At 43.9% G+C, this 22,922-nt stretch overlaps 1 protein-coding gene across 2 annotated transcripts; it reads right to left on the minus strand.

The window, feature by feature from the left end:
* Positions 1–250: 250 nt before the first annotated feature.
* wdr3 (WD repeat domain 3) lies at positions 251–21,993 on the minus strand. 2 transcript variants are annotated; one of them, XM_080477955.1, is made up of 26 exons: positions 21,764–21,993; positions 19,662–19,863; positions 18,023–18,232; positions 17,830–17,948; positions 16,595–16,673; positions 16,208–16,303; positions 13,806–13,910; positions 13,590–13,691; positions 10,149–10,249; positions 9,604–9,939; positions 9,421–9,514; positions 9,115–9,216; positions 8,750–8,832; positions 7,811–7,946; positions 7,602–7,658; positions 6,577–6,677; positions 5,578–5,689; positions 5,286–5,420; positions 5,150–5,200; positions 4,880–4,945; positions 3,368–3,460; positions 2,806–2,856; positions 2,070–2,113; positions 1,848–1,976; positions 617–710; positions 251–545 (listed from the first exon to the last, which is right to left on the minus strand). In XM_080477955.1, exons 2-26 carry the CDS (start codon positions 19,833–19,835, stop codon positions 390–392), a joined length of 2,826 nt encoding a protein of 941 aa, XP_080334081.1. In that variant the 5' UTR covers positions 19,836–19,863; positions 21,764–21,993; the 3' UTR covers positions 251–389. The 2 variants fall into 2 exon arrangements, with proteins under 2 accessions (XP_080334081.1, XP_080334080.1); XM_080477954.1 differs by having other exon boundaries at positions 7,811–7,949.
* Positions 21,994–22,922: the final 929 nt, after the last annotated feature.

Consider the following 22,922-nt stretch of genomic DNA (forward strand, 5'->3'; position numbering starts at 1 on the left):
TCCGTGATTTGAGAGTTGAACCAGAGGATTCTGGGTAACACCCAGGTGGTCCGGAGCTCATGTCGTCTCCGTCGGGCTTCCAGAGCTCGGCCGTCTTGACACTGGTTTGGCCTTGAGCCTGAAAGGCTTGTAGGGCAGAAACCAGAGGAAATCACAACACGTCCTTTATGTGTGGAGATCCTGAACAGAGGCTGTCGTGGTGCGGCGTCAAACATGGCGCTGCTGTGTACACATGCTCCGACAGGGAGGACTGAATTGTTTGGATGTAGTTTATTTGGGGAAATGAAGCGTGTACGTAGAAACAAACAGAGACCGAGTGTCTGTTCCACTCCTGGAGTAAAGGTGGAGGCGTTACGGAGCACAAGCACAGTAAAGAGTTCATTTATAACTCAGGCAATGGTGAGGATGGCCCTCTCTCTCTTCCTCCTCTTCCTCTTCTTCTCCGCCAGGCGGCCGGTGGCCTCGGCGAAGAACATCACTTCCTCTTTGCTCTCGACCTCCCGCTGGAGGAACTGCAGGGCGGCACTGTTGAAGCCCATCACGTCCTGAGAGGAAACCAACAAGTTAAACAAAGAATTGACTTCTAGTCTGCGTCATCAAATTCTCCTGATCTTACTCTGATTTCTTGCACTTTTGAGAGCGTGTTGGTCCGCAGCTCGTCGATGACCGACAGCATCATCTGGTTACTGGAGATCTGACCGAAGTGAATCCTAAAGGAAGAGAGAAACTAAATAATGAAACCAGATTCAACAACTCACACAGGATGTCAAAGTACAGAGAGATGCTTGGAAACAGAATATATATATTATTTTGTTGATACACAATTGTAGTAACCAATAATGTAATAATAAGCAATTGTGTAAAACCTGCCAATAGTGTGATAATTCTGCCCATTTTAAATGTAATAAATCCGATAATAATGTAGTAAATTGGTTAGTACTTTTTTTTTTTTGCTACTATAATTGAGACTTCGTTAGTATTCAACTTTTTAATCTGCAAACTGCACAATAGACTATCTAATTTTATTAGTTATTTAATTTGTAAATGCTACTTTTACGATGTAATAATTTAATAGGTAATTTATTCGCAAAATGTTATTTTAATATGTAAAATACTACACTACCTTTAGTGTAGTACTTTTACAACACACGTTAAGTTATTTGTGTCTTTATTACATTTAGACATGTCCAAAATTGGTTGCAATACTTTTATTTCATCTTTCTGGTGGTTTTAGTCTCCAGCATGTGAACACAGTTACACTGTACAGTTTGCCTCCCATAAAGCAGTAAAACCTGTTTGAATAGGAAATATCTGATATGTTTAATACAAATGGTAATAAATGTCATCAATAAATAGCTGGAGGCTTTATTTAATACGAATAAAGTACAAGTCATGGTGTGCAACTGTAAAATGAATTTTCTCTGCTTTACATTGTTTACATGAATTTTCTACTGAAACATGAGATTGTACATTTTTATTAAATTAATTCTATTGTAACTGTTGATATTTTATTTATTTTCTATTTATCTTTTCTAACCCTTTATATGATTTCATTTTGCCTTCACCACAAATAAAACCCTGCTTAAAGACAAATAAAGCAAGCAAACACCAGCGAGAAAGGAATGGAGGCGCCGTGCAGCCCAGACTGTAAACGCTGCTCAAAATGACAATGACAACAACAACAACAACAAAGTCAGTTGATTCTGTTTCCTCTTGTTTTGTTCACACAGATCACACAGTTGCTGTCAGTGTTTCTTGTTTGTCTCCATAAATCAGCTCATAATTGGGCTGGATTGTGACGGTATTTCCTTCTTTCCCGTGTCTCACTAAACGGAGGAGGACCTTACTTGAGGAGGAAGAAGAGGCAGCGGCAGACGAGCTCCACCTCCAGGCCCTGCTGGATGTAGCTGTTGAAGAGCTTCAGCAGCTCGGGGACGTACGGGAAGGGAAGCACCAGCAGGGAAATCTCCAGCTCACTGTTGGAAAATATTTCATGCTGGTTAAATTCAAATACGAAGCACAATGCAGGAGGACCGTCACTGGCTTTATGGTCCAGGAGGACATCTTACCTTGATCTGACCTTCCTGATCACATCTAAAACGTAGCGGGAAGGCTGGACGAGAGGAAGTGACACATATAATTAGCACTGCAATTTCTGGACTACAAGCTGCTACTTTTTCCACATTCTTTGAACCCTGCAGTTATAAAACGATGTGGCTGATTTATGGATTTTTACAGTTTAACGGGCTTCATGCCGCCAGATTCTACTTCTGCATGTAGATACTTGCTGTTTTGAGCCTCTGCTTCTGCCCTATAAGTAATATTTCTGCTATGGTGAGCTCGTCTTGTGCTGCTTTCTGTGGTCCAGAGCTCCAGCAGCTGACCGCTGTGAGTGATGCGTTCAGGTGCATCACGTAAAGCCGCCTGCTGGACTCAGTCAGCAAATAACCCATTAAATACTTTATCAACAGAGATAAAACCCTGTGATTGTGTATTCCCCCCCCCCCCCCACCAAACACACACACAACCCCCCTGACCTTCCCACTCCCCTCCTTCCACACCCACCCCCCCCCACACACACACACACATGCACACCCACCGCTGGGTGACGGCAGGATGAACCTTGAACAGGTCGCCAGTATACACACACACGCGCACACACACCCACCCACCACTGTTTTTTTTCTTTTTAAATTTTGCCGCTGCGGCTTGTATCCACGTGTGCTTCAGTAGTCCATTAAAATACGACAACTATGTTCAAAAACACATGAATCAGAGGTTTTGCTTCTAAATTGTTGAACTTACTGAAACATTCCCGAAGGCCACGAGGATCGGGTTGGGCTTTGGAGGAGGAAGCTGCAGAAAAACATGGGCTGACTGTAAGTTCATGAGTTAAAAAAAAGACAAACACGTGGAAAGGTTTTATAAAGTTTTCCTTCAAGCATAATCTAAGCATTAGGAATTCATTGGAAAAGTTTTCTGCAATACAAATCACAACAATCAAAGGGATATCAATGCCTCTGCAGCTTTCTCAGCATCCATCAAACCTCTGTGAGGATGTTGAGCCTCCATCCCACTGGTTCAATGGAAATACAGATAAACTCAACAAAGACACAGACTTGGGAAAAGTTGCTCGCCCAGAAAAAAGTGAAACTGCAGTGATAGTTGCTTTATTGCTAGTGAAGTATGATTAGCTTCCATGCTACGTAGCATGAGGGTGAACTTGTGCTAAACCCTGCAGACGCTGAGCCTGCAAAGAATATTCTTCAGATTGAACAAACATTTTTATTTCTTTGCACTAAAACTACCCAACAGAGATCAAACTGGCCTTGTTGTTGCCCCTGAATAGAAACAAGTGTTGAAGTACCTCTTTGCCCGCGTGTCCGCAGGCATATTTATGCTCCTCCAGCTTCCTGTTTTCCTCTTTGTAAATCTCCAGAGCCTCCATGATCCGCTCCGCCTTCAAACACAGGACAAATCCGAAAAGGCATCAATAAACACAAAACGTGTAAATCGTGTAAATGCAAACTTTTCTGGAAAGAAAACACAAAAAGTTTATGTTTTCACTTAAAACATCGATGTGTCAAAGGGCCTTAGAGTCAACCATACCCTCAAAACCCAGATTTTACCCTGAGAAAACCTAAGTGGGGCCATGCAAAGTTCACATAAAGGAAAGAACCAGGTTCTAGTTCAGGTTCTAGTTCAGTTCTGAATGAGCAGCTCCAAAGAAGCGGTTGTGTTTCCATCATCAGGGAGCCAGTGAGAGCCACGTCACTCCAAAACGTGGTACGTCACTGATTTCATCAATTTAGCGCTCCTACAAGAACCAGGAGACGGACTGTAACAGAGGTTTGGTCCGGGTCACTCCATCCAGTCTGACCTGAACCTCGGATAAACCAAAGAGCCAGAAAACATTGAGTCTCCTCGTCGCTCTATTGATGTTTTATCACATCTGTATTGTTTTAGTCCGGAGCCCAGGAGTGGACATAGAGGGAAATAATAATAATATTAATAATAATAATAATAATAATAATAATAATAACATGAATGAGCTTGGGGCTTATTTTTCAACATCCCATAGTGACTTTCTGCTCCTTTCACTTTATTTCTGCTCTACAGCCATTTCCATGGCAACCTAGGTAAACACTGATTAAAGTTCTCTTTCACATGAAGCCATTAAAAGGCTTATTTTAGGTCTAAAAACTCCAAGCTTTCATTTACAGTAGTTTGTTTAGTAGTTCCTGAGGAACCAAAAGTCTGGCTTCATTATAAAGAAGTTCTGTGGAGCGTCTCATAGCGGAGCGCCCCCTGCTGCCTCATGCAGACCTCAGCCTGCGGTCAGAACGCCAGACAAGACCTGGAAGTGAAGTTAGTTACAGTGATGTCACCGTGAAAAGCCTGAAAACAACTGGTTCTAGATTCTAGATCCACCAGCTGACGTAGTGTGACGGGAGGAGCTCTGCAGAACCACGGCTCCACGATCGCAGAATAAATGATCTCCTTCCCTCACATTACTATTATTTTTTCTCTATAACCACTCTGGGCTCCGTGTTCGCTGTAGATTTCAGAAAGCTGAACCAGCTCCGCCCCCAGCTGATGACGTGTCAGATCCCGCTCTGGCCCCGCTCTGGCCCAGCTCTGGCCCCGCTTAGCACCAGTTTAGCCCCCGATAGGCCGGGACTTTGGCAGTGGAAAGACAAAGAACTGATGCTAAGTCTGGCTCTGGATCAGAACTAGAACCTGGTTCTTTCTGGTGGAAAAGCCCGAACAGAAAGACAGTCAAGCATGGGATGGAACTGGGGATGTTCCCATGGTGAGTGGTGAAAGTGCTCACCACCGCAGAATGTGCAGAATGACATTAATGTGGAAGTGAACTCACGGCTTTGACCGTCTCGATGGTCTTCTTGGCTGCTGGAGCCGCTTCGCCCGGAGTCTCTCCTGGTACCTGCACACGCAAACACGATGACGCTTCATTGAAATCAGAGACGTTCGTCAAAAACAACACGTCTGCAACCCTCATGACCCCAAAGACTCACAAAACATGTGCAACGTAAACATATTCTTTCTAATATGTACAGAAATGTGCATCTTAGGTTGCAGTTAAGCTTCAAAATTCCAATTTACAACTGATGATAGTTGTTTTACTCACCACAGGCATGTCGTCTTTGGCCAGGCTCTCCTCGAACTCAGCTTCTCGCTCCTGTGGATTAAAAAAAAGAAGAAAAACAACATTTAATGACAAACTGTTTGTTGGAATTGGTGAAAAATGATCTCCTCCGTCTCACCGTCTCTCGCTCCTCCTCTAAGATGATGGGCTCCCTGGTGCGCTCCCACAGGCGCAGGGATTTATCGTGGGAGGACGAGACCAGGTGGTCGCCGTTGGGGCTGATGGCCAGACACCAGACCTCCCGATGGTGGCCCTGAAACACGGCGTTACAGAGCCGGCAGAAATAAACTGCTGAGGATTTTCTGTCGGGCCAAACATCTGTTTCACGCCTGGTGATTTATACGAGGTCAGTGTTTAGTTTTTAGGCGGTGAAGAGTCCTCTCAGAGGACAGTGTGGACAGCAGCGTTACCTCCAGCGTCTGGATGTGCTGGAACTTGTCGGCGTCCCACTGCTTGATTTTCTTGTCCTTCCCCGCCGTGAAGAACAGATGAGTCTTTGGGACAAACTGGAGGAACATGACACTGTGGAGGAAAAACAAAAGGGGAGAATGAAGGAAGGGACGGGGTTAGTGGGGGATGAGGGAATCATTTGGACGGTGTACCAAATCCTGCTCTGTAAATATTACAAAGAGTACATTAAATGCATTTTTTCATTTATTAACTAAAGTAACCGCTGTTCCTTATGTTCAATTTAAAAATCCCTTCGAGGTTTTTAGTTGGTATGGTATCAACGTGTTCTGTGATTGGCTGACGGTCTGCCCAGTGTGTATCCTGACCCCGCCCAGAGCGAGGGCAGGATACACACTGGATGGATGGAAGGATGGAAAAACATCACAAAAAAACCCTATGTTGGGTAAAGTGGAATACAAGTTAGATGGATTGTATGATTTGTTTTGTAGATGCACTTTTAAGTAGCAAAGAGTATTTTCAGATTCCAGCATTTGTTTTAGACAGTATATGTTTTCTAAAACAAAAATGGACCCAATGGGAAGAGTTTCATTATACTCTTGTGCTTATTTACCCTGAAAGGAATAAAAAATGGGGAATTATTTTAAATGTGTTTCTCTGATTCGATCTGTCTGGCCATTGAGGTAAAATAGATTTGATAGTCCTGCATTAGAGACACAAGCTGAGGAAACAGAAAGAAGCAGGAAAAGGGGCAAATTTAAACAATTCAAACAAAGGAAAAAAAAACAGCTTAAAGATCAAAAGAAAGGCGTGCAGAAACAAGAAACACAAGTCAAACACTCACAAGACAAAATGTATAAAGAAGAGAAGGGCTGAGAGGAATTAAGAACACAGAGGATGGAAAGGCAGGAGATGAAAGAGCGACTGGAGTGAAGTCACAGTCCATCCTGGGTTCACGGCACATGGTTCTGATGGAGTCGGAGCCGGAAACATCACGGTACCTGTCGTCATGAGCAAACATGGAGCGGTGACAGTCGCCGAAGTCCAAACCCCAGATCTTCACGTTCCTGTCGGCAGAGCCGGTGGCGATGAGCGTCCCGTCCTGAAACACAGACAAGAAGTCAAGAGTCTGACGGGCAGCCGCAAGCACAAGTCTGAGCAACAAACAAACAAACAAACAAACAAACAAACAAACAAACAAACAAACAGTAAAAGTGGAAATGAGCAAATAAACTGCAATTTATTCAAAAAGACAAGCGAACATCCAACGACAAACACTGTGGTGAATACAGACGAAGTGACGTGGAGTTTTTGAGCTCCAATAAAAATACTAACAACTGGAAGAGGTGAGGAAGGAAGAGAAAAATGAGTAAAAGACTACGAGGAGGAGAAAAAGGACAAAAACTAAACGGGACAAGAAGAAGAAGAATGAAGGGAAGAAGAAAAAGAAGAAGAGAAGATGGAGGAGGAGAAGAATGGGAAGAGAAGGAAGAAGAGGTAAAGGGGGAAAAGATGAGAAGCAAATGATGGATAAACAAAAGGAGATTAAAAAGAGAGGGAAAAAACAAAAGAAAGAAGAGAAAAAAGAGAAGGATTAGAAGAAGACGACGGACACATGAGACACAAAAGAGGATCAAAGAAATGGAGGAAGGGAAGCGATACAAAGACAGGAGATAAAGACAGGATACGAGTGGAAGAGAAAAAAGCGAGGGAAAGGAAGAGAAGGCGGAGAAAGAGAACTAGAGGGAGGAGGAGGAGAAGAAAGAGAAAAGTGGAGCGTCAAAGAAGATGTAAACAGAAAAGGGGATAAAGGAGGAAGATGAATGAAGCGATAAAGAGGAAAAAGAAAGGGAAGATGAATAAGAGGAAGGACAAGGATACAAAACAAAGAGGAATCCATCAACAATATAAATGAAAAGATGACTTACAAACAACAAGATCTAATGAGTGATGAGTCTCACATGGTTCAGCTTTAAGGAAGCTGCATCTGAAGTGTTTTCCAGAATGAAATGTTTGTAATACTCACATGTGAGATGTCCAGACAGAGCACCGGCAGCTTGTGTCCATACAGAGACAAGAAGAACTGAAGCAGCAACACAGACGACAGCAGCAGGTCAGAACCAGGAAAACATTAGGACATGTTCAATTCTTTATCCAATCTCATGGCAGAACAATGGGTTTTTTAATAAGTGGCTCTCATGTTGTGGCCGTTGGCCGGGTGTATTTAGGATGGACCTTCAGAGAGTCTGTGTAGAAGATCTTGACGGTGCAGTCCAACAAAGACACGGCGAGCAGCCGGTGATCAGGAGAGAACTTCACACACAGGACGTCCTCCTCCAGCTGCAGGGTGCGAGTGTGTTTCACCGTCAGCCTCCTGCAAAACACACACACACACACACACACACACACACACACACACACACACACACACACACACACACACTAGAGTCAACAAATCCACCAAATCTGCTTAACAGAGCCCAATTACTATAAAGAAAAAACAAAACAAATAAACAAGCAATACTGAGAATATTTAAACTGTCAAGTAAAAAGTCAGACACACAAAACGTGTATCTCCTCCATACATCCGACTTTGACCACGTCCACATGAGCCAAAACCATCTTCTTTCTCCGCGGTGTTCTCAAAACCATCACAAGGCTTCAGGGCATGTAGTACATATGCCAGGCCTTTAGGGGCGCTGTGACTAACCAAATACACCAACAAAACAGAAGACATAGAAATTTAGAAGTAGATTTGTGTTCATAGACTTCCAAAGAACTCTGAGTTTTATAGCTCTATGCTCCTGCTGATAGTATCAGTAGCTTCTGCAGCGCCACCTGGAGCATGTAGTCTGCCATTGTTGTGGTTATTAGATGACCTTGCAGATGGTGGGGGGGGGGGGGGGGGGCAGCGATTACGTCATCTTTTTTCCACAGATGATGGTCTTTGCCGTCCACACCTCACAGCAAGCCGGGGTTTTAGAATTTCCCCACTCTGGGACCCGTGTCAAAAAAATAAAAGGTTTTCGGGCTCCTGAAGCTCCGCCTCCTGTGGATGATCGGCTCAAAACAGCTCCTTTAAGTGAACCGGCGTTCTCGGGTGGACGGCCCATTTATTTCGAATTCAAGTTCCAGTCGTTAAAAACATGCAGGAACAAGATGGTGTGGACTTACTTCTGGGTGCTCTCTTTGTCTTTAATCAGCTCAAAGTCCCAGAACTTCGCCGTCTTATCTGCACTTCCAGAGACTATTCCTCTCTACACAACACAAACACAAGGAAAAACAAACTCAAATGCCATCAAACAAGAGAAATGTGTAAACTACTCAGTAGAATGGAATGTTGGGAGGTTATGATTCCTTCTATTAGTTTTGATGCAAGAAAGGAGAACTTGTGTGTACCCTACATCGAAGCTTAAAGCTCATCACAATCATTCTGGAGCAGTTCAGGATTCCTTGTTTTTAATCCCAACGCTCTCTGAATAAACATTAGACAGTATCTCCTGTAGACCAGAGTAGAGCCACAGAAGCTCCAGCTTTACCTGGTCTGGAGCCAAGCACAGTGACCACAGGGCTCCATCATGAGCGTCCACAGTCTCTAGGAGGCTTCCTGAGGCCAGCTCAAAGATCTGCAGCTTCCCACTCTGAGGAGGAAAAACCAAACGCCATTTAGTCGCCACAGGAGAGGAATAAAGAGATCTGCTAGCAGTGTTTGGGCCTCAGGAGGAGAGGCGGCGGGTCGCCTTCCTCTGGTTACTTGTTGTGCACTGACATTTCATTTGGATCAATTACGTGTGCATTCCTTTAAAATATTCTTTAAATTCACAGTAGGGGCTGAGCTTGACTACCTTGGTTCCCAGGATGATCTGTCTGTCTCCAGGCACAAACATGGAGCAGAGAGCGTAGTCGCAGGCCATGGTGCGAATCACCTGCAGCGTCGACCTGCAGCGGGACAAACAGTCAGACCATCCATCCCTTCCTGCACATGATCTCATGAGGTCATTTCTGGGATTTGAAGCAGCGCCGGTCACCTGTTCCACACTTTGACTGTGTCTCCGGAGGCGGAGAGGACGGCCAGGTTGTCAGAGCTGAAGGCCAGCGTGCGGACGTCGGTGCGGTGGCCGCCGAGTGTGAGGCGGGCCGTCTTGTTGGCCTCGGGAGTTTTATCAGTTGTCTTCAGGCTGTAGGTCTCCACGGTGTTATTCTGCAGCAGCAGCGCCACCTTCAGCTCACCGCCTGCACACGACAGGCAGTCCACCCACCTGATTTTGGCAGAAGCCTTGATGTTTGTTAGTCTGATGATCTCGTCCTTCAGCATCTTCTCCACCTTCGGTTCCTCCACTTCCTTGTCGGCATCTTCCTGAGCTCTACACCAGGGGGCAGCATAACACACTAATCATCTGGATGACTTCAGACCATAATGCTGCATTTATAAGACAGGACAGGACTCTGTGCAAAACACTGAAAATAGCATAAATACATTTAAAGCTGAAGAACTTAAAAATGCTGTGAGTAATACTTCACAGAAATACACATCTTCTACAAAAGTTGAAGATGATCTTGTGGCTGTACTCACTTGGCTGCCTTCTTTTTGGCTGTTTTCAGTTTCTTTGTCATTTTCTTATTCACTTCGTCCTCTGACAGCACAGTGAAGAGCTCCAGGATGGAATCACTACCCTAACACACAGCCAAACATTCAAATATGAGTATAAAGTTATGTTGCAACTTTTTTTTTTTTAAGTACCAAACATCATTAAAATCAGGTAGATTGGAGGCAGCGAGCAATCACAATAGAAAGTGTTCTCTTAAACAGCTCCAGGTCAACTAAAAACAAAACGAATCACACAATAAAATAAGCTGACACCACGCTAAACAACTGGTTATGAAGTCCAAATATAAACGGGCAAAATTACAATATTTATGCACTAAAATGTTTTTCTTTTTAAGTTGTCAGACTGCAGGGTGTGATTTGTTACCCTCCTTTTGGTTTACTTATTCAGACCAGACAAAACACATCACATGGAGATCACAAGCTACAAGTGATTACTCAGGGTTACGTTTCCTGTATTTTCTATATGAAAGACACTTTATGGATTTACGGTTGGTTATTAGCATTAAATCACTATAAGTAATAGATTCTTAAAAGTAATAAATCACTGGAAGTAATTTATGAAAAATTTAAATTATTAAGTAATTTACTCAATAACAACTCCTAAAGTAATTGATTAATTACTTAATGGAAAAGTAGTCATTTGAATAAATTCATTATTTATTCATTAATAATAAAAGGGGCACCACCAGAAAATCTGGAATTAGCTAATTACTAAAATATCAGTCTCGTTTGGAAAAAGGTTATTTAAGTTAGTTAATATTTCTGTGTAAAATATAACAATCTTAAATAAAAGGGAAGGTGTGAGATCAGAGCACAGACTGTTACAAACCAGTGAATTGTCAACAGTAAATACACAATAATCACAAAGAATCGTTCAATTCAGCTCACAGGCTAACAAGCAAACATCATCTAACATGGAGATCTAATCTACTAAACAGCAAACGCTTTGTACACTGTGTGTGTGTGTGTGTGTGTGTGTGTGTGTGTGCGTGCGTGCGTGGGTGGGTGGTCTGGAGTGATGAGGGTGAATGGGTGTAATGACCTCGAACGTCCACCAGGTGGAGGTAGATGTCGGGTCAGTGTGGTGACCATGACGACCACTAGAAGGGTGCGAGCGGCAGCACGCAGAGGGAGAGCGCAACGACTTGATGCGTCCAGATTAACAAGACGCTGTTGCGCGCGCATGCACGAGGGCGTCTCGGAGCAGCCCGGTCTCACTGGAGCAGAGCTATTAAAGTAACGACCGGGCGGATTTGTCGGCCCGGTTCTGAGCGCCAGAGTTCTAACTGGATGTCGGAACATGCAGCCAGAACTCTGATGATCGTGCGGATGTGGTTTAGCGGCACCAGATAGCAGCTTGGTAGCTAAATGCATTCGGGTCCCATTGAAGAAAAGAAAAAAAGGTTAAAAAGTAATCCCACGGCTTTTCCAACTTGTCCAGCAAGTTAAAAGTTCCGGGCCGGTCCACATGAGTTAACTCCGGCTCCTTGTGTCTCCATACGAAGTCCTGTATCTGGATCGAAGCAAATCCGTCTTGAGATCAATGTGTTTTCACGGGTCGGACTTTTATAGCTGCGCATCATGTTGAGGTTTCCTTCTGGTTTCACCATGGCCATGGCCAATCAGAGTGGGGATAGCGGCAGAGTTTACGGGGCGTTTCCTCCGGCTGTGGATGGAATTGGTGGATCCCCCTGGTGGTGAAGTGCAGGGATGGAGCTCCAGAGTGAAGTGGAGCTCTAAAGAAAAGTGGAGCTCTAGAGTGAAGTGGAGTTTCAGGGGTGAGGTGGCGCTACAGGGGTGAAGTGGAGCTCTAGAGTGAAGTGGAGCTCCAGGGGTGAAGTGGAGCTCTAGAGTGAAGTGGAGCTACAGGGGTGAGGTGGAGCTCCAGGGGTGAAGTGGAGCTCTAGAGTGAAGTGGAGCTCCAGGGGTGAAGTGGAGCTACAGGGGTGAAGTGGAGCTCCAGGGGTGAAGTGGAGCTACAGGGGTGAAGTGGAGCTACAGGGGTGAAGTGGAGCTCTAGAGTGAAGTGGAGCTCCAGGGGTGAAGTGGAGCTACAGGGGTGAAGTGGAGCTCCAGGGGTGAAGTGGAGCTACAGGGGTGAAGTGGAGCTCTAGAGTGAAGTGGAGCTACAGGGGTGAAGTTGAAGCTGATTGGTTTAATTTCATGTGAGTCACTCTGGTGTTAATCAGAGGTGAGATCGATACTAAGCCTCCTGGAATACATTCAGAGCCCATTGTTAGTTTGTTGGCATAAACAGATTTCGACAGAATTAGTTTATTCATATATCTTATTTAAAAAAAAAGTATCTTCTCCTTCTTTTGGGATTAACGGCAGGTTCTCCAGGATATTCTTTCCTTGGAAGGCTGCACTGCCGTATGAGTGCATGTCTCTCCACCGTCAGATTACTGTGCCTGTGTAGGTTGTGTCTGATTCTTCTCAGTGAAACTCTAGATTTCCTGAGCGATCTGTTGAGCCTCCAGTGCTTTGTCCTCTTTCTCCACAGCTTGTTGTTCTGCCTGCTTTGTCTCCAGCACTTTGAGCTCTTTCTCAAGGGAGGTCATTTGTTGGACCAGAGACGTGTTTTCTGTTGCCAGTGACTTGTACTCTTCTTTGTACTGTTTACTTCTGTGAAGATTCTGGTGACAACCATTCATTTCTTTTGTCAAGTCGTTCTTTATTTGACTGAGGTCATCAATTTCCTTTTTTAGAAAATCACACTTTGAAGAGCTCGTTGTAGGTTTTACCCCCAGATTTCTTGGTCTGGAGGAAATTATATTCCAACACCAGTTCAGCATATGTGTTCTTGCGAATGTCTTTGATCCGGTGTTGATCCTCCAACTCTGTTGCAGATTGTCATTGGTCTTCTTCAGCTCATTTAAGGATTTTGCCTTCTCCTCACTCAAGGCCTGCCAAGGAGGCTGTTTCCCATATTGGTTGGTGAGAAGCTGGAGCCTTGGTGTGACGTTCCATGGCGTCTGTGGCAACGACTCGTTCGGCCGTCATCTTTCTGCATGTTTGTGCGTCTGGAACCCGTCTGGACATTCATTTTATCTCCTGCTGCAAACGACATTCTCCCGGACAGCGGCCTTTTTCTTGGCCTCCAAAGTTTTGAGAAGTTGGCGCTTGGTTAAGCTGGTTAAAGACTGGTTAAGCTTCTCAGTCTCCTTTCTGACGGCGTGTGCCAAAAGACTTTCACTTTGCAGTTCCAACTCCAGCCCCTCAGGTTTTTCCTCAAGTTCCTCATGTTGGTCAAACACAGCATCTCGCCATTCAATTCAAATTCAATTTACTTTTGAATAAAACAGGCAAAATGTTAACCTTTGTTTTCACTCCACTCAGAGGTGAAATCTTTACAGTACATTCAGGGATCTTTATTCTCGCTCTATCAGATGCTTCACCACTCACATGGCAGGCGATGACTCTGGCCCTGCTGTCTGTTGTCATGGAAACCAGCCGGTCCCTGGCCTCCCTCAGGATGGAGCCGGCCTTCGTGCAGCTCAGGATGCGCTACGGACGGAGCAAGACGTGCACCACATACTGAACAACGTTCAAGACAAGCATTTATTTAAGATGTAAAGGTTTTATTCATCACTTTGAAGGACAACACTGACACCACTGTACCTCCTCAACACCTTCATCCCCATCTTCCTCTTTGTCCTCATCATCATCGTCATTGTCCAGCAGAGTTTTTCCTTTCTTCCCTTTTGGCTCCCCCTGAGCTTTTCCCTGCTCAGGACGACAATGAAAGAAAGCCACTTCCATTAGTTAAACTAATTGTTCAGGAATCTGACTTTACTTGAGTTTCTACACTTTTAGGACATTTTTGCATTTCAAAACAAGTTAAAAAATAGAAGTTGACTCATGAGCTGTGTCGTGTTTCATGTTTCATGTTTCAGCTGCTGGACGCAAACAGAAAATGTTATTTTATAATGTGTGTTCACGAGTATCTGTACTTCTACAAGTCAAATTTGACGATTGTTGACAACCGCGGTTCCTCATGGTTGAAATTAATTAGGAATTAATTATTATGATTATTAAAAATTATTAGTGCTGTCAAAAATAACACGTTAATTTAATTAATTGATTTGAAATGTTTAATTCGTTACATTTTTTACATAATTAACAGTTTTGTTTACTTCTGGGTTTTTCCCTCCCTTATAGCAGCATGAGCAGCGTCTCTGGATGCAGCACCGTGACTACAGAGCAGTACAGTACCAAGTGGAATAATATTAAGACAAAAAGTTCCCCGACGGCTGATTGAGAAAGTGAAAGTCATTAGTTTTACTTTGAAAAGCTGAATTTAACCACCACAGAAGAAATTCTGCAGCTAAACAGCAGGTTGCCATGTTGGCTGACCAGCAGCCACCAAACTGCTAAAGCTGGAGGAAATACTGGTAAAATATTAATTTCTCCTCTTTCTCTCTTTCCCAGGCTCTCCTGTGTACTGTGTGTGTGTGTGTGTGTGTGTGTGTGTGTGTGTGTGTGTGTGTGTGTGTGTGTGTGTGTTACAGTATAGCATTGCCACTTTGTTCATGTAATAAATTACAACTTTGTTTGTAGAAATATTCAAATTCTCAAAGTGGTGGACCTGCACTCTAACAAAACCCAGACTTATGTTAGATGTTTATTAATTAATTTATGTTTTTATTATTTTGCTGATCTTGAAGCTAAAAGGACGTTATAAAAATAGTCTTTGAGTTTAAATATACTGTAGTCTCTGTGTGTTGAGTCGACATTAATACCGTGGGTTTACCTGAATAAATATCCATTACAAGCTTCAGTCTTCAGTAGAATAACGTGATTAATGTGATTAATCGCAATTAATTACAGAAAATTGTGCAATTAATTAGTAAATTTTTTTAATCGATTGACAGCATTAAAAAGTATAAATTCATGAAAGGGTGCCATACATCGTCTGTGTGGCCAAATTACAGGATAACTTTTTTAGGGGTTTTTAATGTTGAGTTGTGTAAAATCAGAGGAAGAAAACTTGAAAGATGAGAAAAAAGATGGAAAACGATTTCATTTCACTCTAAATCAGGGGTCTGCAACCTTTATGACTAAACAAGCCAATATTGCGATCTTCTACTGACATTAAGAAAAAAGTTCAAATTGTATTCAAGACATAGAACAGTTACTATTCAGATATACTTAACCTTACTTTTTTGTGTTTTGCTAAAGCCAATTTTTACAATGTTTATCCTTGTTTTCATGGATCTTCTGCCACTTTATGCATCTTGCCCATTTCAGCTGGTTTAGTCGTTTATAGCCGCTGTGCATTTCCTAATGGTCAGTACAGTTTTAGCTGTACCAGCAGTTTTAAACTTTTTTGACTGTTATTTTATCATTGCAGCTGTTTTTCCAGTTGTTGTTTTAAAGTAGTTTTAGTTATTTATGTTTTGACTAATTCTGGCTGTTTTCAGCCTGGAGATTAGACCAATTTGGAAAAACACTGTGGTCTGAAAATGAAAAAAAGAAAAAAAGAAAGCAGAATGAATATTCATTTATAATTTTCTGGACGTTGCAGGGAGCTGCTGCAGGCAGTTGATTCAGACAATTGATGCTCAATTTGATGTATTTTAATCATTGTTTTGTTCATGTATAATTTTTACCGCTCTTTATCTCAGCCGTTACTCTGACGTTTTTACTAGATATACTTACATTTTTCTTTTCTTTTTTTATCTTTTCTGCTTTTACTGAGATCTCCATGTGAGAAAGGTGCCATATAAATACATTTTACTTAGTTACTGGCTGAAGAGCCACGTGGCTCCAGAGCCGCAGGTTACAGACCTCGGCTCTACTTGATGTGAAAATGTCTGCACTCATTTTCTTTCTGCACGTGTAAGTTTGTGTCCTGGCATGTTGGTGATCAGCGATCAGGTTGTGTCCCTATGACTGTTGTGTGTTGTGTTGTGCTGTTGTGTGTCCTCCTCACCTCCTCCAGGTAGTGGCTGTCTCAGGCTCGTGTTGTGTTGTGTGTTGTGTTGTGTTGTGTTGTTGTGTGTTGTTGTGTTCCTCCTCACCTCCTCCAGGTAGTGGATGTCCCAGGCTCGCAGCTCGCTGTCTGCTGACCCGGTCAGCAGCCGGTTCTCCTGGTTCAGCAGCACCATCCCCCACACCTTATCCACAGCAACAATAGAATAGATTCGTCATCACAGTTTGAATGAGAATCCAGCTGCAGGTGCTGGACGTCCTTCAGGTTCTGCCTCTGCTGCTAGAACCTTCCTAGGATGTGAAATGTAGAGGAAGTGGCTCGTAGCCCTGTATAGATTAATATTACTGATTCAAACTCATTCCAACGTCTTGATGTTGTCATTTCTTCTATTGTTCCGTGTTCTTTTCCCTCTGTGATCAATGGAGTATTTCTGCTCTACTCTCGCTCTCTATTCTAGACTGGAGAAGTTTCTCACCTCGCTGCGATGGCCCACAATCGTCCTGAAGCAGTGCTGAGTGTCCAAGTCCCACCACTTCACAAACGTGTCCTTGGAGCTGTGTGACAGCACACACACACACACACACACACACACACACACACACACACACACACACACACACACACACACACACACACACACACACACACACACACACACACACACACACACACACACACACACACACACACACACACACACACACACACAGGTATAGGCAGTTAATTAAAAGTGTGACATGTTAAGGGAGATTGTATAACCCCAATTAAAGATGAAGTACTGTAATTTCTGGACTACAAGCTGCTACTTTTTCCACATTCTTTGAACCCTGCAGTTATAAAACGACGCGGCTGATTTATGGATTTTTACAGTTTAACGGGCTTCATGCCGCCAGACTCTACTTCTGCATGTAGATACTTGCTGTTTTGAGCCTCTGCTTCTGCCCTATAAGTAATATTTCTGCTATGGTGAGCTTGTCTTGTGCTGCTTTCCGTGGTCCAGAGCTCCAGCAGCTGACCGCTGTGAGTGATGCGTTCAGGTGCATCACGTAAAGCCGCCTGCTGGACTCTGTGGCCGAGAAATCTTCCTCCTCAGATCACAGTCAGCAAATAACCCATTAAATACTTTATCAACAGAGATAAAACCCTGTGATTGTGTATTTCTCACTCCCCCACCTCCTCTCTCTCTCTCTCCCTCCTCCTCTCTCTTCCTCTCTCTCTCTCTCTCCCTCCCCCTTCCCCTCTCTCTTTTCCCCTCTCTCTCTTCCTCTCTCCCCCTCCCCTCCTCTCTCTCCTCACAACCAGACCGTTCAGCTGTCCTGAGTACCTCATGGGAAGGGCGACGGAGAATCCTCAACCTTTGGGGCGGTTCTTTTGGTACCATTAACAATTCCTGCAGTGGAAACCCGAAGCATAGCGGACCATATCACTCCATATCACTCCATTCCTGCACTTTTTGGGCGGTGGAAACGAGGCCTTAGTGAGCCGTTTGTTTTCAGAGGCTCCGAGCACCATTGTCATTCCAACAAACACCCAAGACGCATCGTTTTCCCTTTTCAATCTGAAAACGTTGTGTCACGAGGCCTGAAACTGGCCTGAGCAGCACCAACGTGTCTTTTTCAAATGGCCCATCTTTAATAACGCTTCAATGACGTGCTCCATGTTTTGTAATCCTAAACTGTCAATCTAATTTTTGTGCTTTTGGTGCGTTACCATGTGACCAGAAGGTTCCTGTCCTTCAGCAGCAACACTTGAGTGACGACGTCTTTGTGTCCTCTCAGCCGGTACAGCCCACACTCGTTGATGACGTCCCACACGATCACATCAGTGTCCTGGAGACAGAAAACATGCGTCACAGACTAATCTCACGTGTTCAGGCGGCGTCTCTGAACCCTCTTCCGCTCACTTTGGATCCGGTAACGAGTCGCGCTCCGAGTGCGTCGTACTGAATGACGCTGACCGCAGACTTGTGGCCGTTGAAGGAGACGTTGCTTTCGCCGTTGAGCAGGCTGAAGATTTTGACGGCGCCGTCCTCGTATCCCACGGCGAGGTGGAGTCCGTCGGGGGACGGACACAGGAAGGTCACCTCGTGTTTCTGACCCTGCAGGATGAGGACCTGGAGGAAGATCAACGCCACAACAGGAAGGAGAACAAAACCGTGAGGAACCAGGAAAGTTTTGATTTCAATCTGATGCGACACGTTGAAAAGTCTCGTCTCACTCGTCACATTTTGTCCCGTTAAAACAAAAGCTGGTGCCGCGGGGAGAAAACTCACTTTCCTCAAAGCGCCTTTTGAGTTTGATGATAATTAAGTTGACTTCAATTTTGCTCCATAAAGATTATCTCATGATAAAAAAAAATATTTTTTTAAATATATAAGAACTATATTTTTTCATTAACCGTCTTTAACACCAATTGGGAGTTAACAATAGTTAACTTTGCTAACCACAACCAACAATGTATTAATATCCAATAATGTGAACAATCAGACCTGTAATAAAGCCAATAATAGTAAATGTCTTTACAAGCAAAGTCCAAGTGCGAGAACAAGGTTATTCTTTTTATTATTTAGCCAGGAGAAGCCCATTGAGATTAAGGCTCCGTTTACACGACAACAAATTCGAGTGTATCCGCAAAACTTTCTTCATATTTGGGGGGTCCGTTTACACGACACCAGTGTTCTGATGCACTGTATCCACAAAGTTTTTAATCCGGCTCCCAAAGTGGAAAGATTCTTTCACGGTGCAAATCCCTCCTACAGAGACTGATGGAGGCTACAGAGCCTGTTACTGCTCATCTCCTCCTCCCTCCTGCTCATCCAGTTGTAAACAAACATGGCGGCTACGTAGCGGTACGACCCGTAGTGGTACGACCCGTAGCGGTACGACCCGTAGTGGTACGACCCGTAGCGGTACGACCCGTAGCGGTACGACCCGTAGTGGTACGACCCGTAGTGGTACGACCCGCGGTCCATATTCTAGTGTTATGGTCCAGATCAGTAGTTTAATAGTTGAGACTCTCCCTGATATCATCGATGCCTCATCAGTCCATACGGATGTCAGGTTCTCTTCATTTTCTTCACCTTTATAGTGTTTTGTTCTCTGCACACGTCTGTGTAGTTTCATTACAAAATCAAGCAACAGCGCCCTCCAGTGGCCCGGCATACTAACTACATCGTTGTCTCTGTGTCCGCTGCTGCAGTGGAAACACTCTTCTTTTTTTTAGCGGATTAGGTGTTGTTATGTGAACCGTTGTCGTGTAAACGGGGCCTAATAAGCTCTTTTTCAAGTGTGTCCTGGAGAGCTGGGGGGGCTGAGGGTCTTGCTCGGGGACCCCCCCCAGACTGTGGGGGAAACCGGAGAACCCGGAGGAACCCCACACACACAGAGAGAACATGCAAACTCCACACAGAAAGGCCCTGCGTTTGAACCCACAACCTTCTCGCTGTGAGGCGTGTGCTGACCACTGCGCCCCCGTGTGGTCAAAGGTAGAAGGTTTGTCTGGTCTGGAGTCTGGATCAGGTTCCTGGTCCAGGTGGATCTCACCTTCTCCCCCTTGCGGACATCCCAGATGAAGACGTGTTCGCATGCGGCCACAGCGACGTAGCGTCCCTTCTCCCCTCCTCGAAGGGTCACGAAGGCGATGTTGGCTTTCTGACTCCCGATCACGCCGAAGACGGCGCTGGAAAGGTAGCGCAGGTACTGCTTGGTCAAACCCATGACCGGCGGCGGGAAGTGATGATGGATCCTGATGCACAGAAACAGGAAAAGGATTGATTGAAATGGATCAAAACATTGACAGAATAGAAAAGACAAACTAAAGAAAGGACGGCAGTGACACAGGGAGAACTCATTCTTCTGAGGTATTTTACGGCATTAAGACACGAGGCGCTTTACTGAGGAATTAAAAAAACACTGAAGCAAACAACTAAGAATCTTAATCGTAGAGAAAGAAAGAAATCAGTGTTTTCTTTTAAATCACCAAAGAGTATCAGGCAGCCAGCAGGGGGCTCTGTGGTCTGCTGCGGTCAGTATGGATCCAGATCCAGATCCAGATCCAGAACCAGATCCATCGATCCTTTACTGTCATTCTATAATATCTGAGAATAATATATATAATCAATCAATAAAAACTTAGAAAAACCCCCTGCTAAAAACAAAGAGGGAGCCGTCACTAGAACACACGCCTCAGCTCCACCTCTCAACCTACAGGACCCGAAGGATCTGCTGCCAGGAACCTTCCGAAGGTTCTCATGTGTCAGGGCTGCTCAGCCAGCGGTGAGCTCCAGAGCATTCGGCAGGTGATCACAGCATTAGGACGTGATCGTTTAATACGCATTATTTGGATCTAACAGGAGCTGGAAACACATTCCTGACCACTCAAAGTACATTGGTATCTGGTCTCTTCTGCAGACTAGAACCAGGGGGCTGGTTGGGGGGTTCTGCTGGACAATGGAACCTGGCTCGCCAATGTTTCATTTTTCAATTTGTACTGCATTAAATTCAACGTATTGTGTACACTGCCACTGCAGGATGTACACAAACTGTGTACATCAAACTACATCCAGGTAAAAAGCAAAGGAAGTCACATCAGGAATATATATGACAAGTACAGAAATACTACAAACAATCTTGTTGGTGAAAATTGAAGAAGGAATTTTTCGTTCAATTCAATTCAATTGAACTTTATTTGTATAGCGGTAAACCACAGTCATTTCAAGGTGCTTTCAACAGACAAACTCATTCTCTTCCTCTGAGTCTGGTTCTGCAGTGGAGGAGAAACCTGCGGAACCAGATCAGAGGAGCAGGAATCTGCAGAACCAGAGTCAGTGGAGGAGAAACCTGCAGAACCAGACTCAGAGGAGGAACCTGCAGAAACAGACTCAGAGGAGGAGAAACCCGCAGAACCAGATTTCAGAGGAGAAACCTGCAGACTCAGAGGAGGAACCTACAGAACCAGACTCAGAGGAGCAGGAACCAACAGAACCAGACTCAGAGGAGCAGGAACCTACAGAACCAGACTCAGAGGAGCAGGAACCTACAGAACCAGACTCAGAGATGTGTGCAGATCTGCGTGTAGACATCTCATAGATTTCATATTGAAGAGATAAAGCTTTACTGAAAAGTGATGATACACAAAAAAGCCTTATCCCAGATTACTTCGTATATCAGTGTGGAATTACGCGTTAATAACGCGCCAAACTGTTTGGAATGCTTTATTGTCTCGTTTTTGTACCTTGAGCAAGTTAGTCATTTTTATTTGATGAAATCTGTAGTTTGTAAACGCGATCAAATGATCGTTAGTTGATAAAAACATCTAATACTTAAATTAAGAAAAACGTGTTGAGTTGCGTAATTGTTCGTTTTTAAACACAACACTACCCGCGCGAGCGGAGTTTTACAAAATTAAGCCGATCAAGCGCTATACATGTCAGTATCCGCCCATCAAACAGTCCCTTTACATCAAATCGAGCGCCCCTAACTACATTAGTCCGGCAGCTTCAGAGCCCACGTGGTTGTATTCCGGAGTAAATGCGCGTTTTAAAGTCAGACTTAACGGAGGCTTGTGTGATCAAATGTTAGATAGTATGTTAGTATTTCCGTTGTCGCCGTAAAACGTTACAGTTTATAAAATGTTGTCTTCTTACCTCTGATTAGCTGCCGCTAAGCTATTCTCTGTTTTCCTTCCTGCGCTGCTCTTTCAGACCAAACTAATCTATCACTGACACTGAGAAAGATCAGTCTTTACCTATGTAAAGTTCGAGAATATACAGACATATTTCTACACAGTGAGATAGTATATGGATTTCTTTAATCAATGAATGTTGTCTAACAGAATACGTGAGTTATGTATGTGGTTGTTTATCGGATTAGCTCTGTTGCTTTTGTCTTCGCTCACATCTGAGTCAGTTTTTGGAAAATAAACTAAACAAAAAAACATAGTTCTTCACGATGCATTCTTTTCTATATCCGTTACAGAATCTTAAAATGCAGATGGGACTCTTTTTTCTGTAGTATTACAGTTTATATATATCTATGCGATATATCGTGACTTCTCAAAGCGGAAGTGTTTTTTTTTTATTAGTCACCTGATTGTCGCAAAAGAAAAGTCAAGTCAACGGAAATAAAGTAAACTTTACCGGAAGTGTGTGCTTGTAGTGCTCACAAGAGTTAAAGCAGACGTTCCAGTCTAAATATGTACTTTCTGTACTGAGTTTGCATGTTCTCACTGTTGTGGTTTTGTTTTTATTGGAACTCCCGCTGACTCCCACTTTACAAAATCGTTTGAGATAATTTGGTGTCTGTGATTGTTATAACATGTGAGTATTTAGTATTGTAACTGTGAGAACACCATCCAGCTGGTCAGCACCTTCCTTAAGCACCCGTCCCGGTATGTCATCAGGTCCCCCTGCCTTCCGGGGGTTCACTCCCCTCAGGGTTCTCTGGACATCGGCTGTATCCCGGCTGTATCCCGGCTGAGTGGCTGCTCATCGGAGCGAAGGGTGGATTTCCTCGCTGGAGTCGTGTTGAGTGCCTCAAACCTTGCAAAGTGGTTGTTGAGGTTGTTCATGATGAAACTGTTTAGGTTCAATCACGTTCTTTGATATTTTACATTCCCGCTGCATTGAAATAGCCAGTAAATGAAAGAGAAACTTTAATAACTGAGGATGAAAGAAACTCAGTGTTTGTCTGCTGAATTATTTAACAGTTTGATCCTCAGCTGATCCAAACAAACAAGCACAAAAATACATATTTATTGTTATCGCCCCATTGATGACTTGTTGTTTGCTGCCTTTCTGGTTGTCT

The sequence above is a fragment of the Lipophrys pholis genome (genome assembly GCF_963383615.2).
Source record: "Lipophrys pholis genome assembly, chromosome: 13".
In the NCBI taxonomy this organism is placed as follows: domain Eukaryota; kingdom Metazoa; phylum Chordata; class Actinopteri; order Blenniiformes; family Blenniidae; genus Lipophrys; species Lipophrys pholis.